The 22,676-nt window shown below is 53.8% G+C and overlaps 1 protein-coding gene across 1 annotated transcript in view; it reads right to left on the bottom strand.

Annotated features, from left to right (window-relative positions):
- Neurl1 (neuralized E3 ubiquitin protein ligase 1) overlaps window positions 1-19,151 on the bottom strand; it is a 33,626-nt gene extending 14,475 nt beyond the window's left edge. The window contains exons 1-3 of the mRNA XM_076834329.1: window positions 19,056-19,151; window positions 5,666-5,907; window positions 4,994-5,315 (exon numbers count right to left, since the gene is read on the bottom strand). Coding sequence (XP_076690444.1) covers window positions 4,994-5,315; window positions 5,666-5,907; window positions 19,056-19,089 — 598 coding nt within the window. The 5' untranslated portion in view covers window positions 19,090-19,151. The remainder of the gene's footprint in view (window positions 1-4,993; window positions 5,316-5,665; window positions 5,908-19,055) is intronic.
- Between the last annotated feature and the right edge of the window lie 3,525 nt (window positions 19,152-22,676).

Here is a 22,676-nt window from a genome sequence, read left to right as displayed (position 1 = left end):
CAAGCCCTGGCAGCCCCCACCTAACACCCTCCTGGGCTCCACCATTTGGATGTGCTAACAGCTCCCCTCACGTGACCTTATGTCCAGATCATCCTGGGAGATCTGAATTCCAGGCCTGTCCTGGCATCTGTCCAGCTGGGAGAATTCCCCCCACATCTGGGCCCCGTCCTCCTCTACTGTCAACCGCAGTTCCTCCTATGGAACAACTTGACAGCGCAGAAGCTGTGGGAACATTCCAATCTCCCCGTGCACACCCTCACCCACGAGTTGCCTCTACCTTTCTACTTCAGCCTCCCCGCAAGCATCCGCTCCCCTCCAGCGGCTCCTTCCCACCCCTGTGCCTGCGCACACCCTCCTGAATCACCTTAGCTATTCCTCCCCAGCCAACCCATTCTTTTCCACTCCTTGGGATCCTAACTTGAAACTCATCTCCTACGGGAAGTCCTTCTGGGTCGCTCCCCAGCTGTACCCCTACAGTTTTGCTCTTCAGGTCACACTGAATTGAAAAACTGGATTTAGGCCACCTCACTGCAATTACACCGCATGTCCCCAAGTGTAAGAAATCCTCAAGGAGGGTCCGGGTTTTCAGTTCTTGTCATCCCTGACCTCTGCATGGTGCTCAAGCTGTAGTGGGCACCGGGAATGCTCAGAGCACCCATGGGTGGATCCAAGCTCACCAGCCCTTTGCCAGGACCACAGCTGCTCTTCCACAGTTAACATTTTGGAGAGGAGCAAGGAGCCCTTGGGAAGCCAGGATAGGAGTTTATCTGCCCTAGTATTAATCACCCCATAAAACTTGTGTTTGTTTAGTTGCTGACAGGTTCCTCTTCCTAGAGGTAGGAAGCTATTATTCTTGGAGATACCAGCCTGGACCTGCTGAGCCCAGCATGATGGCGGGCGGCCTGGGATGCCTGAAGCTGGCCTGCTGGGCCATGGCATGGGCACCAGCAGGGGCCTGGGCACCATCAAGGCAGGGAGGGGTGTGACACCAGCCTCTGCCTCCACGCTGCTCCTGGACATCCCACCCATCCACAATCCAGCTTGCAAACCTACTGTGTGCATACCTACCCATGTGCATTATGTGCCAGGCACCCGGGACACCTCCGAACCGAGGATAAGACACAGGCCAGGTGAGGTGTAAAGAGCAGGAGGGGACAGGTGCAGGGGCAGGACATCCCTAAAGATCAGACACTGGTTGGGGGGATCATCACCCCAGGAAAGGCTGGCCTGTCCTCAAAGCCACCAATATAGGGCACAACTTTCTTCAAAAAAAGAGTCAGCTGTGGGGCTGGGGATGTGGCTCAAGCGGTAGCACGCTCGCCTGGCATGCGTGCGGCCCGGGTTCGATCCTCAGCACCACATACAAACAAAGATGTTGTGTCTGCCGAGAACTAAAATATAAATATTAAAATTCTTAAAAAAAAAAAAAAAGAGAGAGAGAGAGAGCTGCTAAGAAGGGAGCCCAGGAAAAGCAAGAAGAGCTCATGGAATCAGAGTTGAAGGAGAGAGAGAGGGACCCTGAAAGACACAGATGTAGTGACAGGGTTGGCAATAGGGAGGGGACAAGAGAAGAAAGAAAATTGGCTCTGAGTCTCTACAGGGCCACTGGCAGGTCTGAGTGCGGACACGGAGGGAAGGAAGAGAGCCTGCTGCGGCCACCTCAGCTCTCCTGGACGGCTCGCTCCCCCTCTGCCCCGCCCACTTCTTTTTCCCCCCATCTTTTTTAGCTGCAGATGGACACAATGTCTTTATTTACTTATTTTTATGTGGCGCTGAGGATCGACCCAGTGCTTCACACGTGCCAGACAGGCGCTCTACTGCTGCGCTCCAGCTCCTGCCCCTGCTCTCTCCCTTTTTTACATACACACAAAAAATCAATTTAGGAGGAACAAATGAAGAGATATTTTAATCTGCTAATTGAATTTAGGGGCCATAATCAGAGTTGAAAACGGCCAGGGATTATGGTGATTTATGGCCAGGATGGGAATCAGCTGGGGTTATCTGGGTGCAGAGCAGCCTGCCTGCGCCAGGAGACGCAGAGGCAACCGCAATACCCCCACCCACCACTGATAGTCAAAGAAGGGGAGTGGGGCCAGGCCAGGTTCCTCTGCATGGGCTGTGTCCCCAAGGCGGGGCCCTGTGGGATTATTCCCCAGGCCCCCCTCAGCCCCGGAGGTCGGAACATGTCACCTGGGATGTTCCCCTTCATTCCCACCTGTCCAGAGCCTCCTGGAACAGGCAGGCCCAGTCCAAATCTTCTATCCTGAGAAGCCTCCTGGACTACACCATCCCTCACAGACCTCAGCCTCCTCTGGCTTCAGCCTCCTCTGACTTCCTGCCCCTTTTATTCTGAAACCTCCTGGAGGACCGGCCCTTCCACATCCCTACATGAGCAAGCCAGGTCCTCATGGGCCTCAGTTTTCTGCCTACAAATGGGGAGAAAAAACACTCCCTCCTGGGTCTGCTGCTGAGAGGTTAAAGGAGCTGCCCGGATGGAAAGCTTTACTGTAGATGGAAGGGATCTAGGTCCATAGCGCTTAACGATTTACTACCCCCCCCTTGGTCATGCCTTGGTTGTGTCTGCAGTGTCTGTCTCCCGAACTTCCAAGCAACCCCAGGGCTGTCTGAGGGCCAGGCTGCTCTGTCTCTGCCCCCATCCACCCACTCTGTTCCTTAGCTAGCCAGTCCCTCATCCTCCCATCCATCCATCTCCCCACTCTCCCCTTCCTGCAAACATTACTCAACATCCTCTCAGGCCCAGCTGAGGGTCCACTCTGGAGGGGAGCCTGGCTGGGTAAGACATAGGTGCCTCCCTCAGCGCCCTCTCTATTGTAGGGGAAGAGACACGTAGCTGGACCTTGGTTCAGCAGAGGTCTCAGTACTGCAAAAAGCGCAGCCCCCATGTGGTAGGGCGCAGGATGGAGAAGAGCGTTCCTGGGGAAGCCTGGGAAGCCACAGTCCCCACTCTGGCTTGAAGGCCCAGCCCAAGAGAGGGGCAGATCTTGGGCTGGGCCTTCAAGCCAGCGTGGGGACTGGGAGGAAGAGCATTCTTTGCTCAGGGGAAAGCAGGAACGTTGCCACTACATCCTACACCTTCCCCGCCAACAAGGCTGTGACTCTCAGGAGCAGAGACATTCTCCATCTTCCACAATGTGGCAGAACTCAGGGCTGAGTCACAGAATTCACAACCGCTTTACAGAGGAGACTGAGCCTCAGACAGGAGTGGCCAGGCTGGAGCTTAAGTATCGAGCTTTGGGACCCCACGGCCTTGATGGGTGCTGTCTTGAGGAAGAGCACCAAGAAGATGATGCTCAGTTAACCCTGGGTTAAGCACTGCCTTCCCCAGGGTGGGTGAAGATATCTGACACCTGCTGTGTCAGACACCTACTGTTCCTCATCAGTCCGTTCTTTAAAAGAACCCCAGGGTCAGTTGCTATTACCCCATTGTACAGATGAGGAAACTGAGTCCCACCCCTGGCACAAAGTGAGTCCAGGACCCAACCTGGTCTATCTCTAGCTCAGGCACATCTCTTAGCCCTCCTGCCAGAGGAGGTCTCGTAGGTGCACCCAGTTCACATCAGAAGTGGGGAGCAGACTGCCGTCGGTCAATCAGGGCATCCTCCTTCAGTTGACACCTGGAACAGCCCGTTTCAGGCTTTCAATGTGTCAGCGTGAATGCAGAAACACTTTTATTGACTTGAGAAACAGAAAGTTCCCAAACTGTGAGTTAATAAAAACAACTTTCTGATGTTCAAGACTCCACAAACAGGCTTCTGGCCATTACTCATGTCTGTTGTTGTTTTAATTTTGGCTGTTTGAACCCAGGGGCACACTACTCACTGAGTTATATCCCCAGCCCTTTTTATTTATTTGTTACTTTGTTTTTACTTTCACTCTCTTTACTCAAGTAAAAATGTTTTTGAAAAGTTTCACTGTTTCTATGCTTTGAATTCAGAAAGGGGGCGGGGGTTCTGAACCAGGTCACTGCATTTCTCCCTGAGAGGAGAAGGGGTGTGGATGGGAGATGGAAGCAGGAGCAAACACTGGCTGGGCAAACACTTGGTACTCAGGAGTGCTGGACACTCGCTCACAGGGACTCTTCCCACCAACCCATTTCACAATGAGGAAGCTGTGTCGGGTTCCGGCAGGCTCTGCCCAGGGGCAAAGACAGTTCACCAACAAGCTGATCTGTACCCAAAGTCTACCACACACAGGAGTGCTGTGGCAGGAAGTCTGTACCTTAGTGCTCCAGGCCACCTCTGATGATCCTTCTCCTAGCCACCCGCCACCCCCTCGGTATGTCAGTCCTCCCTCTGCAAGAGGATAACTTGGAGCTGGAGGTACTGGAAGTCTTGGCCATTCCTGGCCCCCAGTGCCTTCTGCTTCCTGCTCCATCTCTTACCCAACCTCCCTGTGAAAAGCACTTAGGATGGTGTGGAGCCCAGGCTCTGGGGAGGCTGCAGACCCAGGACTAAGAGCTCACTTTGGAGCTGGAAAAACTCAGTGCAGAGCATTGATTCCACACTCACAGGCCTCATGACTCAACCTCCCTGAACTTGAGTCTCTGCCTCTATAGGACCAATATTTCCCAGGTTGTGATAACAACAGGTGATCATGAAGTGTCTGGCATCCAGTAAGACCTCTATAAACCAGGGCTACTACGATGAACACTGATGACTTCTGCAGGTGGGATCTCAAGGCTATTGCTGATGGCAAAGGTTGTACACTGCTCAGAGGTACCACCTGAGGGGCTGCAGAGGGGAGGGGTCTCCCCTGGGTTCCACCTGCCAAAGCTGTGGCTGAGAGGAAGCGAGCTCTCTGCAGTCACACAACAGCCCCCAGAGCTGCCCTGGAGCCCCTCAACCCTGGGGCTGCTGCCAAGTTGGGGAGGAGAAGTCCCCTACCTGATGGCATTGAGCAGTGTCAAGGCGCAGCACCTGGAGACTGAGGGATGTGCCGTGCCCTTCAGGGACCAGGGGGAGTGGTCACTCACCTAGCAGTTGGACGCCCCGCGTCAGGCCGTAGACATCCACCAGGGCCCAGAGTGGGTCAGCCGTGCGGACCCCACTGAAGAAGAGCATGGCGGCCGAGTCGTTGATGCGGTAGAAGACACGGCCCTTCTTGTCCACCCAGAAGGCAATGATGTTGCCCTCGTTGGCAAACTCCTCAGGCAGTGCCTTGGCCCAGAAGCCACTCTGGGACACCAGGTCGGGGCAGGCATACTTGGGAAGCGAGTCCGGGTGGATGCGCGATGGGTCCTTGCTCGTGAAGCCCAGTCGCAGGGCCCCGCTCCAGCAGCACTGCTTCTTGGTGATCTGGTGGCAGGGGGTGGCCTCAGCCCAGCCACTCCCCCTTCAGACAGACCAGGGGAAGGGAGGACACCCTTCTCTGCAGACCACCCTCAGCAGACCTCCAGGGATGTCCTGCAGCCTGTCCTTTCCCTCCCCCAGGGAGCCTTCTCATGGCTGGGGAGAGCCAGCGGTTCCCATGGCCACTCCCAGCCCCTTCCTCTTTGTCACCAAGGAAGGCTGGGGAAAAAGTAAGGAAGAGAGGGAAGGGTGGCAGTGGAAAGGAAAGAGTCGGGACAGGGGGCTAATGGCATTAACAGCAGACCCTGGCTGTGGGGAGAGGGTCAGAGGCACAAGGGGACATAGGGGCGGCCCACCTTTAGCCTGACTTGCTCATAGATGAGCACCGGGCGGTTACTGAAGGTGATGGCGTTGCAGAAGCTGGCCTGCCTCTTGACGGCCTTGTGGCTGAGGTCCATGAGGATCTGGGAGCCCTTGGTGTGTGGGTGGAAGAGCAGCGGCGTGGCCGGGAGCCCCCCGCTGGGTAGCACTGGTGGGCAGTGCTTCTGCTTGTGGTGGCATCTGTGAGAATTGACGGGGAAGGGGCCCCCGATGGAGTCTGCAAAGGAACAGGCCACAGTGTCAGAGAACTTAGCGGGTCTGAGAACAAGACTAGGTCCCCCAGGGAAGAGCCCAAGGCTAGGGCATAAGCAGACAACACCTGTCTGTCACCCAGTATTTCCACCATCACTGCCACCCGGCACCATGGCCACTTTACCACTGTCCTCTCTTGCTGCCATGTGCCACAATCTCCCAGGTCACCTTCTCCCATCATCCTTTATTGGTTTGTTATCCACTTCCATCCACCCTCTCATCCTCCTCATTTGTCTTAACGCCATCCACCAGCTACCCACCCACCCAGCCGTGAGCACCGCCATTCACTATCACCACCGCCACCACTGAATTATAGCCTTCGCATCTGTCCTACGCACTGCAGCTACAGACGCGAAACATGGATGGACCTTGTCCTCCTGAAGCCACAAGTCCAGAAAAGGAGACAGACATGGAACATTCTGTTATCACAGCACACAGTGACAAACACCAAAAGGACCAACATGCAGGTCACTTCTCGGGAAGGCCTCCTGGGGAAGAGTTGAATCAAGGTGACACTGGAGCTGGGCAGGCTTGAGGTCCATGAGGGACCACTGCAGGGAGGAAGAGAGAGTCTCTACAGCATCAGCCCCAGAACTGTGTCCACCATCACGTCCCTCCCTCAGGGTCACCTCTGTCCCACGCCAGGTTTAGACAGTTCTAGAAAATGGCATAGAGAATGGGGCAGGGCTTGGCTGAGGAGCAGACACTTTACAAACCATTGTGGTTGGCATGAGATGGGGCAGGGAGAGGAAGGAGCACAGAGCTAGGTGTTAGGTGTCTGTGTCTGTCACTCGCTGGCTGTGTGACTCTGGAGAAGAAACTTCTCTCTCTGGCACAGGGGGTGGCCTCTGCCTCTTACTCTAAGACACAAATCAGGAGCTGGGCAGCATGACTAGGGGCTGGGGGCTTGGGGCCCTCAGTTCCTCCCCAGGAGCTGTCCCCACCAGTCCTTCAGGAATTGGAGTACCTGTCCATTCTATCATCTTAAGGAAAGAGAGCCACTGAGGACAGGGAAGAAGGAGGTGGAGGGGTTCCAAGCCTCAAAAGGTGACTGGGGTTTTCTGGGACGTTGCAAATTTTTAGTTCCTCCAAGACAGGAATTTAGTAATGCAGAGAAGAGCCGCCTCAGGTCTGCCCAGACCCTGCCACTGCAGAAGAGGGGGAGGAAAAGAGGAAGCTGGGAGGCGGCGGGCAGAGACCTCGGTCCAGGCTGCCGGCTTTGGTTTCATCTCTTGGCATCTCTGCTCCCTCCTTCTCGCAGGGCCCCAAGCACCAGCTCCCGCAGCCCAGGACCAGTCGTGCCCTGGGGAACAGTCCTTGAGGCCTGTCTGGAGCAGCTTCCTGCATGCCAGGCCTGAGAGGTGGGGGTGCATGAGGAAGGCTGGCCTTGCTCTCACCGAGGAGACAAGACGTTCTAGAACTGCCAAACCACGCAAGGCTTTGAGAACCGCCAGGCTGCCAGGGCTGGAGTTGCTCAGAGAGCCCCAGACAGCCCGGGAAGCTTCCTGGGAGAAGTCAAATGAGCTCTGGAGGGGGCAGGGGAAGGGGGGTCACTCAGGAAGGAGACGCTTGGGGTGAAGGGCAGAGGGTGTGCTGCCTGGAAAAGGTGCCCACTGGGCTCCGGCCGCCTCAGACACAGCTTGACTCTCAGTTTCAAATAAGACCTGCTGGTGAAAGGAAGCATTTCACGCTGTTTAGGGACTATCCACACTAGAAAGAAACTATAAAGGGGAGAAAACCCCTGCTGCGTGAATGGAAACAGAGCTCGGAGCATCTGTGCGGGGACTAGTACTCAGTGGGCAAAAGCAACAAACTGCTGACACAGGTGACGACACAGATGACTGCAAAATAATCAGGCTGGGTGACACGAGCCAGCCTAAATACCCAGCACGGTCCACGGAGCCACCAAAGAACCCCTGTTCCTCTCTCAAGCCTTCCTCTCCTTCCACTCTGCCCCATTTTTACCAAATTCCAGGAAGGACAAACCAAGCTACAGCAATCAAAAGCAGGAAAGTGGGTGCCCAGGGCAGCAGAGGGAGGGGGAGGGATCACCAAGGAGCAGGAGGCAGCATTTGGAGGTGACATGCTCATCACCCTGATGGTGGTGGTGATTTCATAGGTGTGAACATGTTAAAACGCCTCACGTCATACACTTCAAGGGCGCATGGTTTATTGAATGGCAAACATACCTCAATAAGGCAAGTTGAGGGTTTTTTGTGGCGGAGGGGTTCTAGGGACTAAACCCAGGGACACTTTGCCACTGAGATACATCCCCAGCCTTCTTATTTTTTTTTAATATTTATTTTTTAATTGTAGTTGGACACAATACCTCTATTCCATTCATTTATTTTTATGTGGTGCTGAGGATCGAACCCAGAGCCCCGCTCGCGCTAGTGAGTGTTCTATCGCTGAGCCACAATCCCAGCCCCAGCCTTCTTATTTTTCATTTTGAGACTAGGTCTTGCTAAGTTGTGTAGGGTCTTGTTAAGTTGCTGAGGCTGGCCTTGAACTTGAGATCCTCCTGCTTCAGCCACCCAAGTCCCAGGGGCTGCAGGCCTGCGCCACCTTGCCCAGCCAATAAGTTAGTTTTCAAAGCCTGCTGAGCCCAGCTACCTACCAGAGCTTCTCCTTTAGAGTCCTCACTCCCCATTCCTCCAACCAGAGCCCACTGACCTCAGCTGAAGCAGGGCCTCAGCTTCTTTCAAGATGTCTCCTCTCCTTCCCACCCATCCCTGTTAGGGTTCTGAGGCTCTAGGTAAAAGCCCAGAAAACAGGGACTGGGGTGGTGGCTCAGCGGTAGAGAGCTCGCCTAGCGCATGTGAGGCCCTGGGTTCAATCCTCAGCACCACATAAAAATAAATAAATAAAGATATTGTGTCCAACTACAGCTAAAAAATAAAGACCTTAAAAAAGTCTAGAAAACACTGGCTCTAGGCAAATATGGTGGAGATGCCCAGGATCCAGAGACCCAGGACCTGGAAGGACATTCTCCAAGGCTTCCCTTCCACGGGGAGGACCCAAGGTACAGATCCCTGGCCAATTCCAGGGTTGGGTGGGGGTGGAGAGTGGGGAAGGGACAGCACAGGGTCCATGTTCTGAGGGACAGTAGAACAATTGGAGAAGGTGTACGTACATAGGATACCCTTGTCCTGGGGGCCCAACATGCACTCAGACATGTGGCCTCCAAAAGCCCTACTCGTGCACACACACCTGTGAGAACACAAAGGCCTTCTCAACCCTAAGCCACACCAGAGGGAGAAGGGCTCCTCCCTCTTCCTTATCCTGAGACCAGGAATCCCACATTGACATATGCATGTCTTCGTGTACATGTGGTTGTACAAAACAACACACAGAAAACATGTGCCCCTCACACAGAGGCCATACATATTTAATAATCATGGCAGTCATGTGCCAAGCTCTGGGAGGGTTTTTTCTTTGGTGGGGGGGCGGGTAACCACGAATTGAACTAAGGGGCATTCAGCCATTAAGCCACATCCCCAGCCCTATTTTGTATTTTATTTAGAGACAGGGTCTCACTGAGTTGCTTAGCACCTCACTATTGCTGAGGCTGGCTTTGAACTTATGGTCCTTCTGCCTCGGCCTCCTGAACTGCTGGGATTACAGGTGTGTGCCACCGCACCCAGCTTGAACTGGGAGTTTTACATATCCTTACACCAAATCTATGAAGTAGGAAGGGTTCTTATCAACCCATTTTATCAATGACACAGGAGGTAAAAAATGGAAGTCAAACCCACAATCTAACTCCAGGACTGTCATTTAGCTATTAAGCTTTGAATAGCCGGAAAATCATGGTTTTAGCATTCTGGGTACATTTTTTAAATGCACTTTAAAATACAATTATAACTTACAAATGTGAAAAAAAAAAAAAAGTTCATCCAGGTACCACCTAAAATCATGCCATGGAACGCTTTTAAACACTGCCTTTACGAGACACATAGAGCCACCAAAACACAGAAATACAAACCACTGGCTGGGGATATAGCTCAACTGGTAGAGTGCTTGCCTTGCATGCACCATGCCCTGGGTTCAATCCCCAGCACCAGGAAAAAAAAAGAAAGAAGAAATACAAACCATGTTCTCAGCCCTTGTCCACGGCCTGCAGGATGCAGCCGGAGACAGCCAGTGTGGCAAACAGGTTGGCAGTTTCTAATAAAGCCACACACCTCCCACACAACAAAGCACTCGCAGTTCTGGGCATTTTCCCAAGAGAAATGAAAACACATCCAGACAATGACCTGTGCATAATGTATAGCTGCTTTATACATAATGATCCCCAACTGGAAACAATTCAAAAAAACCTTCCACTGTGAACAGATAAAGAAAATGTGGTACGTGCATAGGATTACCGTTCTGCAAGAAAAACAGCAATGACAACAGAGATGCACACAACAAGGACAAACTCAAAAGCATGCCAAGGAGAGAAGCCAGATACACAAGGCTACCTACTGTGGGACACCATCCGTGTGACATTCAGGAAAAGGCAGAAGCAGGGAGGTAGAGATCAGTGGGTATCAGCGTTTGGGGGAAGATATGACCACCCCAGGGCATGAAGGAAGTTTTCTCAATGACAGAATTGCTCTCTATCTTGTTGGTGTAGTAGTTACACAACTCACACATTTGTCAAAAAAAACTGAATGAACATTATGCCTCAATTAAAAAGCAACAACTAATAAGCCAGGTCTTCGTGAAGAAGGAGGGAGGAGAGGCTGGTGCTCCCGACCCCCAAGGCACCCCCATCGCTCTGCCCCAGGCAGTGCTAGGATTTGGATCATCTCACAGGAGACCTCCCAAAGCTGAGTTGGGCTTGCCACTCTAACTCTTAATTGTAAGTCCCTTCCACATCTCTGAAATGAAATGGGTGCTGTTCCCTGTCCCTCATGGGTGTGGACAGAGAGCACTCTAACAGTTGCAAAGCACCATGTCCTGATTCCTGGGGTCTGAGAAATTCTGAGCACCTTCTTCCTACTGGGAGGTCTCCAAGGCCATCAAGATAGCCAGAGGTCAGGCCTGACAGGAGGAGTTGGTCCCAACCCCTTCTCTCAGAGCTCAAGCTGTCTGAGTGATGTCTACTGGGCACCTCTTGCCCCTGGACCATAGGCTCCTGCAATTGGCAGGTGCTAGACACACACCTGACTCGACCCTCCCATACCTCTGGACACCTGAAACCCTGAACACTCCAAATCTCAAGTCCTGCCTCAGAAATCAACATCCCTGGATCAGCTCTTTCCTGTCCACTCTGTTGTTACAACCATAGTTCAGGCCATGTCACTTCTCTTTTGAATCAGGACCAGGCCCACTATGTCCAGCCACATAGGCTGTGTCCTGAACACTCCCAGGATGTCTGTTCTCATGGATGACCATGTGAATTGGGGGCCAAAAGTGGAGGTCCTGGCCAGGGTGGCCACCATCTTGAGTCTCTGCTTCTGCTATCTCCCTCTCCCATCTCAGCTGGCCTGAAAATCCCTGGGGGCAGGAGACAGAAAACAAAGTGGGAATTAACCTGAGCACAGCTCTGGTATCAAGGGTCCAGAGAGGGCCACTGGAGACAGGGCTCCTTCCCTACACCATCCAACTTCCTCCCCGCACTTTGACATGCACCACGACCCCGTTAGGTCTCCATTCTAAGATGAGTAAATTACAATTTAGACTAGTGAAGCAACCTGTTTGAGGCTACCCAGCAATTCTGTGGCAAAACTAGGACCTCAGCACTGGTCTTCCAATGCCATGTCCACAGTCCTTTACCCTCTGCAGCGCCTAAAACTAGAATTCATTTCCCTAGAGTCCAAGATGGTAGGCTGTGGGGGCTCACGATGGTGGGCATGTGGGGGGCACAACTAGCCTACCAGGGACCAGAGACCCTGAATGGAGCCCCCATCATAACACCTGACTCCCACAGAGCCTCCAGAGAGGGCCCCCTTAGTGACAGCTTTACAAGCTTCTTGGGAGCCCCAGGGGCCCTGCTCTGGCAAAGCTGCAGCTGACACATGGATACTCACCCCCATTGCCCCAGTCCTCCAGGGAATTCATGAGCTGCCAGACACAAGCCTGGCCAGCCCCTGGAGTGACCCTCGCCAGCTCTGGATCACATTCTTGCCCCTGGCAGGATCCCAGGGGAGAAGCCTGAACACATAGCCTCCAGAATGAGCTGCCCATGGCCCACACCAAGCTCTGCCCCAGAACCACTGTGGAGCCCCCATGTCCAACCTAGCCACCAAGGAGAGACAGGCAGCAGGAGGTCACCACTCAACCAGAGCAGTGGCCCTAACCCTGATGATGGTGCCCAACCCCCACATGGCTCCACAGGCAGTGTCTTGACTTTTTCCCATTGTCACTCTGACACAGCCCTCAGAGCTAAGTTTCATGTCAAGGTCACCCGGTCAGAGTGAAGAGCCCAGGGCCTGGACCCAGGCCTGACTGCCTCCCAGCCCAGCAGCTCCATCTCCAACTGGGAGGCCTCTGGGAGCTTTGCTCTTCTCCTCAATAAAATGGAATCACAGCAGACCTTCTTCGTGGGATTCTTGTGAGGATTAAATGAGATGCTGTATGTAACACTCAGGAAGTGGCTGCTGTTATTATGATTATTACCATAAGTTACATTGTTCCATCCCTTCCTACCTCCACATGCTGACTCAGACCATTCTCCCTGCCCCAACTCAGCCTCTGCAAATCCTGCCTATCTTAAGGCCCAGCTGAGTTCCACTGCTTTTGAGATCACCTTGCCCTTAACCCATGGCTCTGAATCCCAATGCAAGCCTTGTCATTTCCATCTCCTATGAAGGAGGCTTGTCTCCCTTTCTGGATAATGGGGCGGGGCCACAATCCCAAGCGTTGGAGCAGGAGGCCCTGGTACAAACCCTTACCGGCCACAGATTTGCTACATGACTTTGGGCAAGTTGCTTCACCTTTCTGGACCTTGAGTTCTTTTTCTGGCTCATCATAACTGCTCTGCCCCCTCTCCAGGTGGTTGTGCAGGTTTAGCGAGTTCATGGATGCAAAAGAATTTTGCAAATTTTAATACCTGACCTCAACGTGTCTTATATTTTTTTAATAAATGCAACAACTTGTTTCAGCCCAGTGGGAGGCCAGACAACTGTAGTCTTATTTTATTCCAAACGCTCTAATCTCAGATTGCCAGGACAGTCCCCATGTGGACTAGCTTGCAAGCACTAACTGAACAGAGCTCCCTCTGTGGTAAAGAATTTGAGAGAAAGGGTGGAGACCTCTGACTGAAGGCAGGAGGGCCATTGGAAGGGGACTTGGGTGACAGGGATGATTGCAAACCTGGGCAGAAGTGAGCCTCCTGGTCTCCTTGGAGGGGCCCTTTGACTGCTCTTCCCTCCAGGTGTGGCCAAAGCCCATTTCTCAGCTGCAAACCTTTCCATCCCCTTCCCACCAAGTACCTGCCTTTCTCTCAGTTATCAAGCCTACCTCAATTCCTTTCCAACCCCCAAATTTGGTTAGGGGCACTGCTCTGGATCTGTGGGGACTTCCACACCCCCAAGCTGAGCATCCATCACCAAGCAGACTTTCCCAATCCTGGTTCCTCCCAATCCCCCAAGGGCCTCAGTGTGCACACTGCATTGACTTGGCTCTTCTGTATCCAGAACACCACCCTTGTGAGACTGAGAAAGACAACTCTGACCAGTTTCCATATTCTGCAAAGCAGTTTACTGGCTGGGAAAGGCTGCAGGGTTCTTTGTGCCTGTTGGTCCCCCTGATGGACTGTGAGCCTCCTGAAGGCAGAGAACCTCATCTCTTTTTTTAAACTGCTATCTCCCTAGTGCCTAGCTCTGAGCACATAGCAGGTATTCAACAAAAGCTATTGAAGGAATTGCCAGTTTGATTCTTCCATCTATTGCACAACTAGCAGGTGTTCAGGTAGAACTCACTTTGTGCCTTGCCCTTTCTAGTGGCCAGTGGACACATTGCAAAACAGAGGGAATAAATGGGGTAGCTTCCTCCTCTGCCCAGCACCAAGATCCCAGCCCACACCCCTGACTAGAGCTGTGCATGCTCAAGAACCTTCAGCCAGGTGTGGTGGCTCACATCTGTAATCCCAGTGGCTAGGGAGGCTGAAATAGGAGGATTCCAAGTTCAAGACCAGCCTCAGCAATTTAGTGAGGCCCTAAGCAACTTAGCAAGACCCTATCTCAACAAATAAAAAGGACTGGGGATGTGTTGTGTGGGGGAGACCCTTCAATAGCTACCCACTTGCTGGCAGGGAAAAAGGAAGAGAAAGGAAGTCTGTGTGTGTTGATCTTTCTTGTATACCAGACACTGCACCAGCCCTTCATATCCAGACTTGACTTGTCCTCCCAATCCCGTACTGTGGTGATTCCCATCCTCCTTGTGGCCTTCCTGCCCTTATGTGGCCTCCTTCTCCCCCAAGCGTGAACTGGACCCAAAGTTCACTTTTAGAGTAGAATACAGCCGAAGTTATGCATGCCACTCCCAAGACCAAGTTATCAAAAACACCATCATTTCCATCTTGGTCACTCTCCCTGGGCTCTCTGGAGCTGCTCCCTCTGGGAAGGCCAACTGCCATATCACAGGAGGCCCCATGGAGACTCCCATGTTGTGGGGGACCGAGAATGCCAACAACTGAGTAAGCATGGAAACGGCTGCCCTCCAGGTGAGCCTTCAGATGAGGCTATAGCCCCAGCCAATATGATCACATCCTCGGGAGAGCATCTAGTGAATCACACCAGATTCCTGACCATAGAAGGTGAGATGGTTGAATGTTTGTTGTTTTAAACTGCTAAGGTTTGCACAGCAATAGATAATTAATGCAGTACTGATAATTTCGTTTGGTAGATAAGGAAACAGAGGCTCTGAGAACTAGTGACTCGTCAAGGTCACATAGCTGTAAGGGGGCGGGGCTCAGTCCTGAACTCAGATCTGTTACACCAGTGTGCTCAGCACCCTCTCCCCTGCCTGAGCCTGCCACTCCACCCAAGCCAGTTTCTCCTTGACCTCTCAGCCCTTGTGCACACACCTTCAACCCAGAGTGAGGAGCCACGTTAGCACCCTATCATCTCCCCAGAGAACCTGACTGCATATTGCCTGGAAGAATGAACAGAACATGATGCCCAGGTGGGGAGTGTGTCCAGGAACAGACAACTGCCACCTCCATAGCCAAGTGCATCTCCAAACCAAGCCTCTCTCATGCACTATGACATCCCAATCTGCCATTCCCAGCAGCCAGATGTGCAGGCAGCTGTGCCTCTGAATATCCTCACTGCTGGAAAGCAGACCAGTCCTCCTCCTCTTCCCTTTTCCTACCTCAAGGTTCCAGAAGGGGATTCTGGATGATTCAGCTTCCTGTCCCTGTCTTCCCAGTACCTCTCCAAAGTCCACCAGGCCAGGCCTGAGACAATGAGGGGAGGCATGACTCACATCAAAACACCCTGCCACACAGACCTCCACCCTGAGCTCCCCCGCCTGAGTGCATGCATACACACAGATGGTGGGAGTGCCTAATAGGGAACATGAGCACTCAGGGAACACTGTCCTGGAGCCTGCCATGGCTGCAGGTGCAGTGGCAACCACACCCAGGCCTGAGGCACCTCCACAAAACCTTCATAAAAGCCTGACCCCATTTACCACAGGCCAGTGCCCTGCTATGGAGCCTGTTAGTCCACTGGATCCTTGCTACACCTCTGCAGGAAGACCCTGCCATCCCCAGTCCATGCACGAGGATGTTGAGTCTTGGGCAGACGAAGGGACCGACCCTAAGACACACAGCCAGCAAGAGCAGAGCAGCCAACTCTCACCCAGAACAACTGCCCCAACTCCCCTTCCTCTCTGCACCTTGCCTGGCCTCATCACCCAGCTGCGCAGCTCAATCTCACCTCTTCTCCCTGACACCCACCCCTTCAGCTCCAGCAGGCAGCAGTACCCCACACGCTTCCCACTTCCCCACTGACTGAGCACCTGCTGGTGTCCACTGAGCACCGAGCACTGGGCTGAGTTAAGGGAACATGGAGTTGGGTCAGCCTACCACCTGCCCTTCTAGAGCCCGCAGGCCCAGTGGGATGCAAGTGTGCCTGTGCACAGAAGGTCACCGGCACGCCCCCAAGCTCCAGGGAGCTCACCTTGGCCTAAGCCCCCACCACTGCTGCTGGGAAACTGGTGGCTCCCTCTGCACTAATCTCAGGGCTCATAAGACCATGGGATGCCTCCTCCCCCGCTGCTGGCTTGAGGACTAAGGAACCCAAGAAGGAGAAGTAGGGAGTCAGCCTGATAGGACAAGGCCTGGCATCCCCTCTGAGTCACCAGCTGCATGACTTTAGCCATTTCCTTTTCCAGAGCACAGCATCCCCTTCTGTGAAAGGAGGCAGTAGGAACCAATATCTCAGGTCACTGACCCCTGGCACCCCCAGCACTCAGGTTTGTGAAACCCAGAGACAAAGCTGGGAGTGACATGTCTGAGTGTGCAACAGGTGTTATCCAAGTGTCAGTCCCTCAGCAGTGGTCTGCCCCTTGCCCTGGGAGGGAGTGCCTAAAGGAGGTGGCCGAGGAAGAATAGAAAGTGAAGAGAAAAGAAGAGGGGATCAGGGAGAGGAGAGGGGGCTTCTCAGAACCACTGCTGCCTCCCTTTGTGAGCCCCCGCCCCACCCCCACCAGCCTGCCCACAAGACCAGGAGCAGCTCTGGGAACCTGCCTGATTAAAGAGATCAAGCCTGCCCCTGCCCAAACCATTTCCAACTGGGAATTCACTTCCCCCGTGAGTCCCCTGCCAGGCTGGTCCCAGAGGAGCCTGATTCCTCACTAGCAGCCTCACCACACACACACACACACACACACACACACACACACACACGGGCGCGCACGCACACACACACACACAGAGGCATGTCATAGGCACAGAATATACCACAAATGTGGCTGCTCACATGGAAACACAGAACAATACACAATCCCTTCAACACAGAGACAAGAGACACATAACAGAGGTATACAAAGACAGACCCAAAACACACTCTGTGGACACCAAACACATAGGGACCCAAAACACATCCTCATGCACAGAACTAGATCATGCCACCACCACCCTAGAATCCCGAGTCAGTCTCTGCCACTTCCCCTTCATTCACCATAGCCCAGCAATCCAAAATTTGGGGGCTTTAAGCAAACCAAAAGCCCAAGGCCACAGAGGAAATACAATCTAGGACCACGTCAACGTGTCTTTGGGGAGTCTGTGCAGGCTGAAAGCACCGCTAAGAAGGAGTCAAGCCCTGCACCTCACACTGGCCCCACGTCCCTCCCAGGAGGCAAAACCACCAAGTAGCTGGTGTGTGCATACAGGGTGGGCACGAATGCAGAAGCGTAGGACGTGCAGGCAGGGGTTCTGGTGGGGGCTGTGTGGGCACAGGCACACCCCCACACCCCCTAGACTGATGTGGATGGCAGTGGTGGCAGTGGCTGGGGCCAGCTTACGGACACCCAGCCTGAGTCAGAGGCAGGCAGATAGGGCATCTGATTAGCACTCACCAAGGGCCACCCAGCCTGGATGCCCACCCAAGCCATCCTCCTGTCCCCAGGGAAATGGGGCATATGGAAGGCAGGACTGTGACTCCTGGGCTCAGAAGGCGAGCCCTCCTGATTTTCCCCAAGTTCCCTGCTCGCACCCATCCATGTGATCCTCAGGCTCACCTGATGGAGCTACCCCACAGACACAGGAGAACACGGAAGCGCAGGAAGACCCTTGCCCTCATCACAACCCCTGCCCTCTTTCGTCCACTCCAGATCATGAGCTCGGGAGCCCTCAGGGTCCTCTGGCCCCTGTGATGCTGTGCTTGGAAGCAGCTGGAGGGCCATGTACTTCGTCCGGAGCCTGCACTGAGTGCCTCTCTGTCCTTCCCAGGCCACGAGATTGCCCAAGTCTGACTCCAGTGGAAAATGTCAGGCAGCTCCAGACCCTCTGCCAACAGCGAGCCCTGAAAAGAACCCCCACCCCACAGACAGATAGGCCAGGCCCAGGTCAGCCCAACCCAAGTCTCAGGCCAAGGCCCAGGCCAATGGCACTGCCCCTGGCTGACTCCGGATTATGTGTCTTCCAGGGCCTTCCATCTGTCACTTGGCCCTCTGTGCCCAGGACAAAATAAATTTCCTTTTAAGAGAGCCAGTGATTTGCATTTCCCATGTCTTTCTCTGCCTTTTCTTTTTAAATTAAAATTTATAGTCCCAAAGTTCAGAGCCTAGAAGGGGGATGCCAACCGGTCACCAGGCTCGGCTTCCCAATGGCTTCTGCTACCACCCTTCTTCCTGCCTGGGCCTTTCCCAGGTCCCTGGATGCCCAGCAGACTCAGCAGATGGAGTTGTGGAGTCCAAGGGAAGGAGCTCAGGGGAGTGTGGCAAGGACTTCCCACAGTCAGCATGCTTTCTGTCACCAGCCACTTTGTAGAGGAACCCCAGTTCCTACTCCTGAGGAAGCCTTCCCCTTCCTGGATCTGGTACCACATCAGCCATGTTGCTTCCAAGACCACAGCTCTAGAACCAGAGGGATGAGCGGACAAGCCCGCTGGCCCCCTCCCCTGCACTCCTGTCAGTCTCACAGTGGAGGGGGCCCCAAGGATCAGAAGTTCTGACACTCTGAAAACCCAGGCACTGTGTGAGCTGTCACTAGCACACTCATGTGCTTAGGCACAAGCCAGCACAGGTACATACCCGCAGACACCTCCAGTGCATACACATGTGTGTGCCACGCATTCTCTCCAGCTCCATCAAGGAGCAGAGCACCACCTCCATAGCCCACATGTAGCCCCCCAGCTGTGGTCTGCCTCAGGCCGCGGGAGAGGTGGGGAGACACCCAAGACCTTACATCCCACTTGGGATCAACACCCTGGGAGCAGAAAGGGGAGACTCTGTAGGGGGACTCAGCTGCCTGACCTTTCTGCTCCCCAGCCCTCCTTGCTTCCCCCACTCCAGTGCCTACCACTCAAAGGCACCCCTCGCAGCCCTGGAGCCCACCAACCAATGAGGAGGCAGGGGGATGACCAAGCCCTGAGTCCCAGTGCCCCTCGGTCCCAGCCTCCCAGGTGGTCCCCAGGTTGGGGGTGGACGGACCCCTAGGATCGCCTGGGGCCTTACCGTGGAAGGTACTCCGGGTGATCTGTCCCCCCATCTCCAGCAGCGGACAGGACAGCACGGCCACCACCGTTTGGCCGGCTGGCCTCGTCACCAAGCCGCCCCGGGCGCCAGCTCCCCTCCTCCTCCCCCCAGCCCTCCCCCGCGGCCGGCCGGCATGGCAGGGCCGAGCGGCCCCTCCTGCGTCCCCACGCGCTCCCTCCCGCACGCACACGCCCGCCCGCCAGCCGGCCACACACGCATGCACACCCCCTGGCCCTGCTCACAGCCGCCTCCCGCTCCCACCCACTCGGAGCCTCCCCGCCCCCGCGCTGGTACAGGCGAGGGGATCTGTCATGTTTATTTACATAAGGAGGAGGAGACTGGATGCTTCCTGAAATAGCCCTCCAGAGCTGGAGATGCCCCAGCGCGCCGGGCGGGCGGGCGCACACACACACACACACACACACATATCACACACATCACACATAACACACACACATCACACACCCATGACACATACGCACACACACCCATCACACACACACACCCATGACAAACACACACCCATCACACACACACACACACCCATGACAAACACACACCCATCACACACACACACACACACACACACACACCCATCACACACACACACACCCATCACACACACTAGCATCATCCCATGGATGTAGTGACACACAAAGACACCTCACCAGGCCTTTGTCACACGCTACTACATGCAAATATGGGGCTAGTGGGGCTAGGAAGGGTGCAGGGAGGGACAAAACAGAAATCCTTCTTTCCCTCAAGGGGTTCACAGTCCAGCTAGAGGAGCTTCTTCACACACAGCTAACAGTTTCTGTCTTCTTCCTGGCTCTGCTCCAAGCACTTTTCAGTCGTTAACTCCTTTGGTCCTCTTGGGCTGAATGATGAGGCCAATATTACTGCTATTATCAACAGGCACCCTGAGGAGTATTATCTTAAAGGTGAGAAGACTGAGACACAGATTTCTTACCTAGAAGGGGGCAGGGCAGGGATGCAGACCTAGGTAATCCAGCACAGAATTCAGGCTTTCATTTCCCAGGAAATTGGACCATCCCCCCAAATCCTACCCTGCAAAGGGAAAAAATTGTTCCTTTTATCGTGCATGTACATACACACCCAGAGAGCAACACAGACCTGCACTACACACCTAGATCATGTCAATGGTTATGCATAGACATGTCTCATAAGCTCCTGCAGGCATCCACCACCATGCACCCCTAGCAACTTCCTGCCTACCAGGCACAGAGTCAATGGCTACACACACACCCTGCACACACTCACCACACCACACGCATTCTCCTACCAGACTGGTGCAATTTCTGGAGAGATCTTAAGGTGCAGAACCTGGCACCCCACACTTGGAGGAGAGGGGAAGGTGCAGACAAGATGGGATGAGAGAGGCCAGGAAGGCAGGCCCCTCCAACCCAAAGCAAGCAAATAATGACACTGGCACCCAAGTCATCATTGGGAGTGCACCCCCTGATGGAGGGGCTACTATTGAATCCATTTTGCAGAAAAGAAAGTGGAGGTTCTGAGCAGCTAAGGAGCTTGCTGCAGTTCTTCAGAGTGGAGCAAAAGACACCAAGCCAGGTCTCTGGGACAATCTCACTGTCCATCACAGGCTCTCCTCAGGACAGGGGCCTTTTCCAAAACAACAGCACAGCTTCCTCTTCCCAGGCTCTAGCCTGGCCCCAAGCCCTAGGGAAAGTTCTGGATGGGAGAAGAGAGGGCTGGGGGCTGGGGGCTGGGGAAGGAGCCGTGGGACAGGCAGGGGCTGCCCCACATAGGATGGAATCCAGAGGCCTGGCTGCTGTGAGGGACTGTGTTGGGCTCTGGGTCCTCAGCTCGGGACCCTGCTGCTGCCATCCCCTGTGAGGGGGATGGGGGAGGGGCCGAGAAAATAGGGAGGGACATTCAGGCCTGACCTGGGGTGAGCCACCAGAAGCTGAGCAGGCCTTGGGTGGAAGTGCCCAGAGCCCAGCATGCTGCCAGAGACCTCTCCCTGGGAGAAGCTGCAGCTTGGTCTTACCCAAGCAACCCCCTTTCCACAGGCACAGGCTGGCTTCCGGCTATGCACTCACATGCACATGGGCACTTCTTGTTGGGGAGGGAGGCTCAGGCAGTCTGACCAAGAGGAAGTCACCCAAACTCCTTTTGTGGATGACAGTTATATTAATACCAAATACAAGGCCTTGCTCTGTGCCCAGCACCGCCCTAAGCATGCTGCACGTATGAACTCGTTCAACCCTCTCAACAAGACCAAGAAATGGGTTTATTTTTAATGCCCATTTTACAGATAAGGAAACTGTGGCAGAACAAAGTTTCTTTGGAGGCTGTTCCTGTAGCAGGAGAGTCATTCCCTCATCCCACCTGCCTTTTAATGCACCTGGCTGAGCCCTTGCATACCAGTCCTTCCCCACACCAGCCTCCCTCTCACCTTGGCTCCCATCTTATTGCCACTTGGATGTCCCTTCTCCAGCCACCCAGATCCAGGAATGCCTCTTCCAGGAAGCCTCCCTAGGGCCCCAGCTACAGTGAGTGTCCCCATCTTGGAACTTGTCTCTCCTCTGAACCCAAGCTCTACCTCTCCTACTGCTTGTCTTGCTCCATCCTACACAGAGACAGCCACAGCCTGGCTGGGGCCTTACAAGGCGTCTATCTGTCTCAGCTTCCCCTGGGTGCATGCTGACAACTTAATACAACTTCATCCACATTTATTGAGCACCTATGTGGCAGACCTAAGCTTTGCACTGGGGATGCAATGATAATCCATGAGAAGCAGAGCTGGCTGTTATAGTCCTGAAAGAAACACATTTATCAAGTAACCTTGGTTAGGAACTTAGAATCACAATCCTAGAAAAGTGCTCTGAAACAAAGAGGCAAAGTTCTGGGGGGACTCAGGGCAGGCTTTCATGAAAAGCAGCAGTGAGGGCTGGGTTGTGGCTCAGTGGTAGAGCGCTCACCTAGCATACATGAGGCACTGGGTTCGATCCTCAGCACCCCATAAAAATTAAAAAATGAAGATATTGTATCCACCTAAAAAAACTAAAAAATAAATATTAAAAAAAAAAAAGCAATGCTGAAAACATGCTAATGTCTATGTGCTGTGGAGATAGGTTGATAGAGTGCTCCAGAGAGTGAGTGCAACATGTGCAAAGGCCCTGGGGCGAAGGGAGCCCAGTGTATTTGAGAAGCGAGGTTAGTACAGCTGGAGCAAGGTCAACAGGAGGAACCTGAGAGAGTTGCTGTTGGCAAGTCCAGATGGGCTGGAGATACACCAGGAGGGCCTTAGGAAGCAGGGTGGAAAAACCGGCCTTTTTCCTGAACACAATAGGGAACCCCTGACAGGTTTCAATAGGGTGGAACCAAGACTAGCCTTGCATTTCAAAAAGGTCACTCTGCCATCTGGTAGTGGGTACATGTGGAAGGAGGCAAGAAGTGCCAGAGCAGAGAGCAGTGGCATCCAGCAGGGTCGGGCCTGCGCCTGGCTTACTTTGGCTGCCCTTGGGCCTAGTATCATGCCCCCACAGAGCAGATGCCCACGATTAGAACTGAATTCATGTAATTCTCCAGAAACAGGATTGTGGGAAAGTAACTAAG

This window comes from Callospermophilus lateralis, chromosome 15 (genome assembly GCF_048772815.1).
Source record: "Callospermophilus lateralis isolate mCalLat2 chromosome 15, mCalLat2.hap1, whole genome shotgun sequence".
NCBI lineage: Eukaryota > Metazoa > Chordata > Mammalia > Rodentia > Sciuridae > Callospermophilus > Callospermophilus lateralis.
The sequence above is the reverse complement of the archived record's forward strand: the minus strand, read 5'-3'. Positions and strand labels throughout refer to the sequence as shown.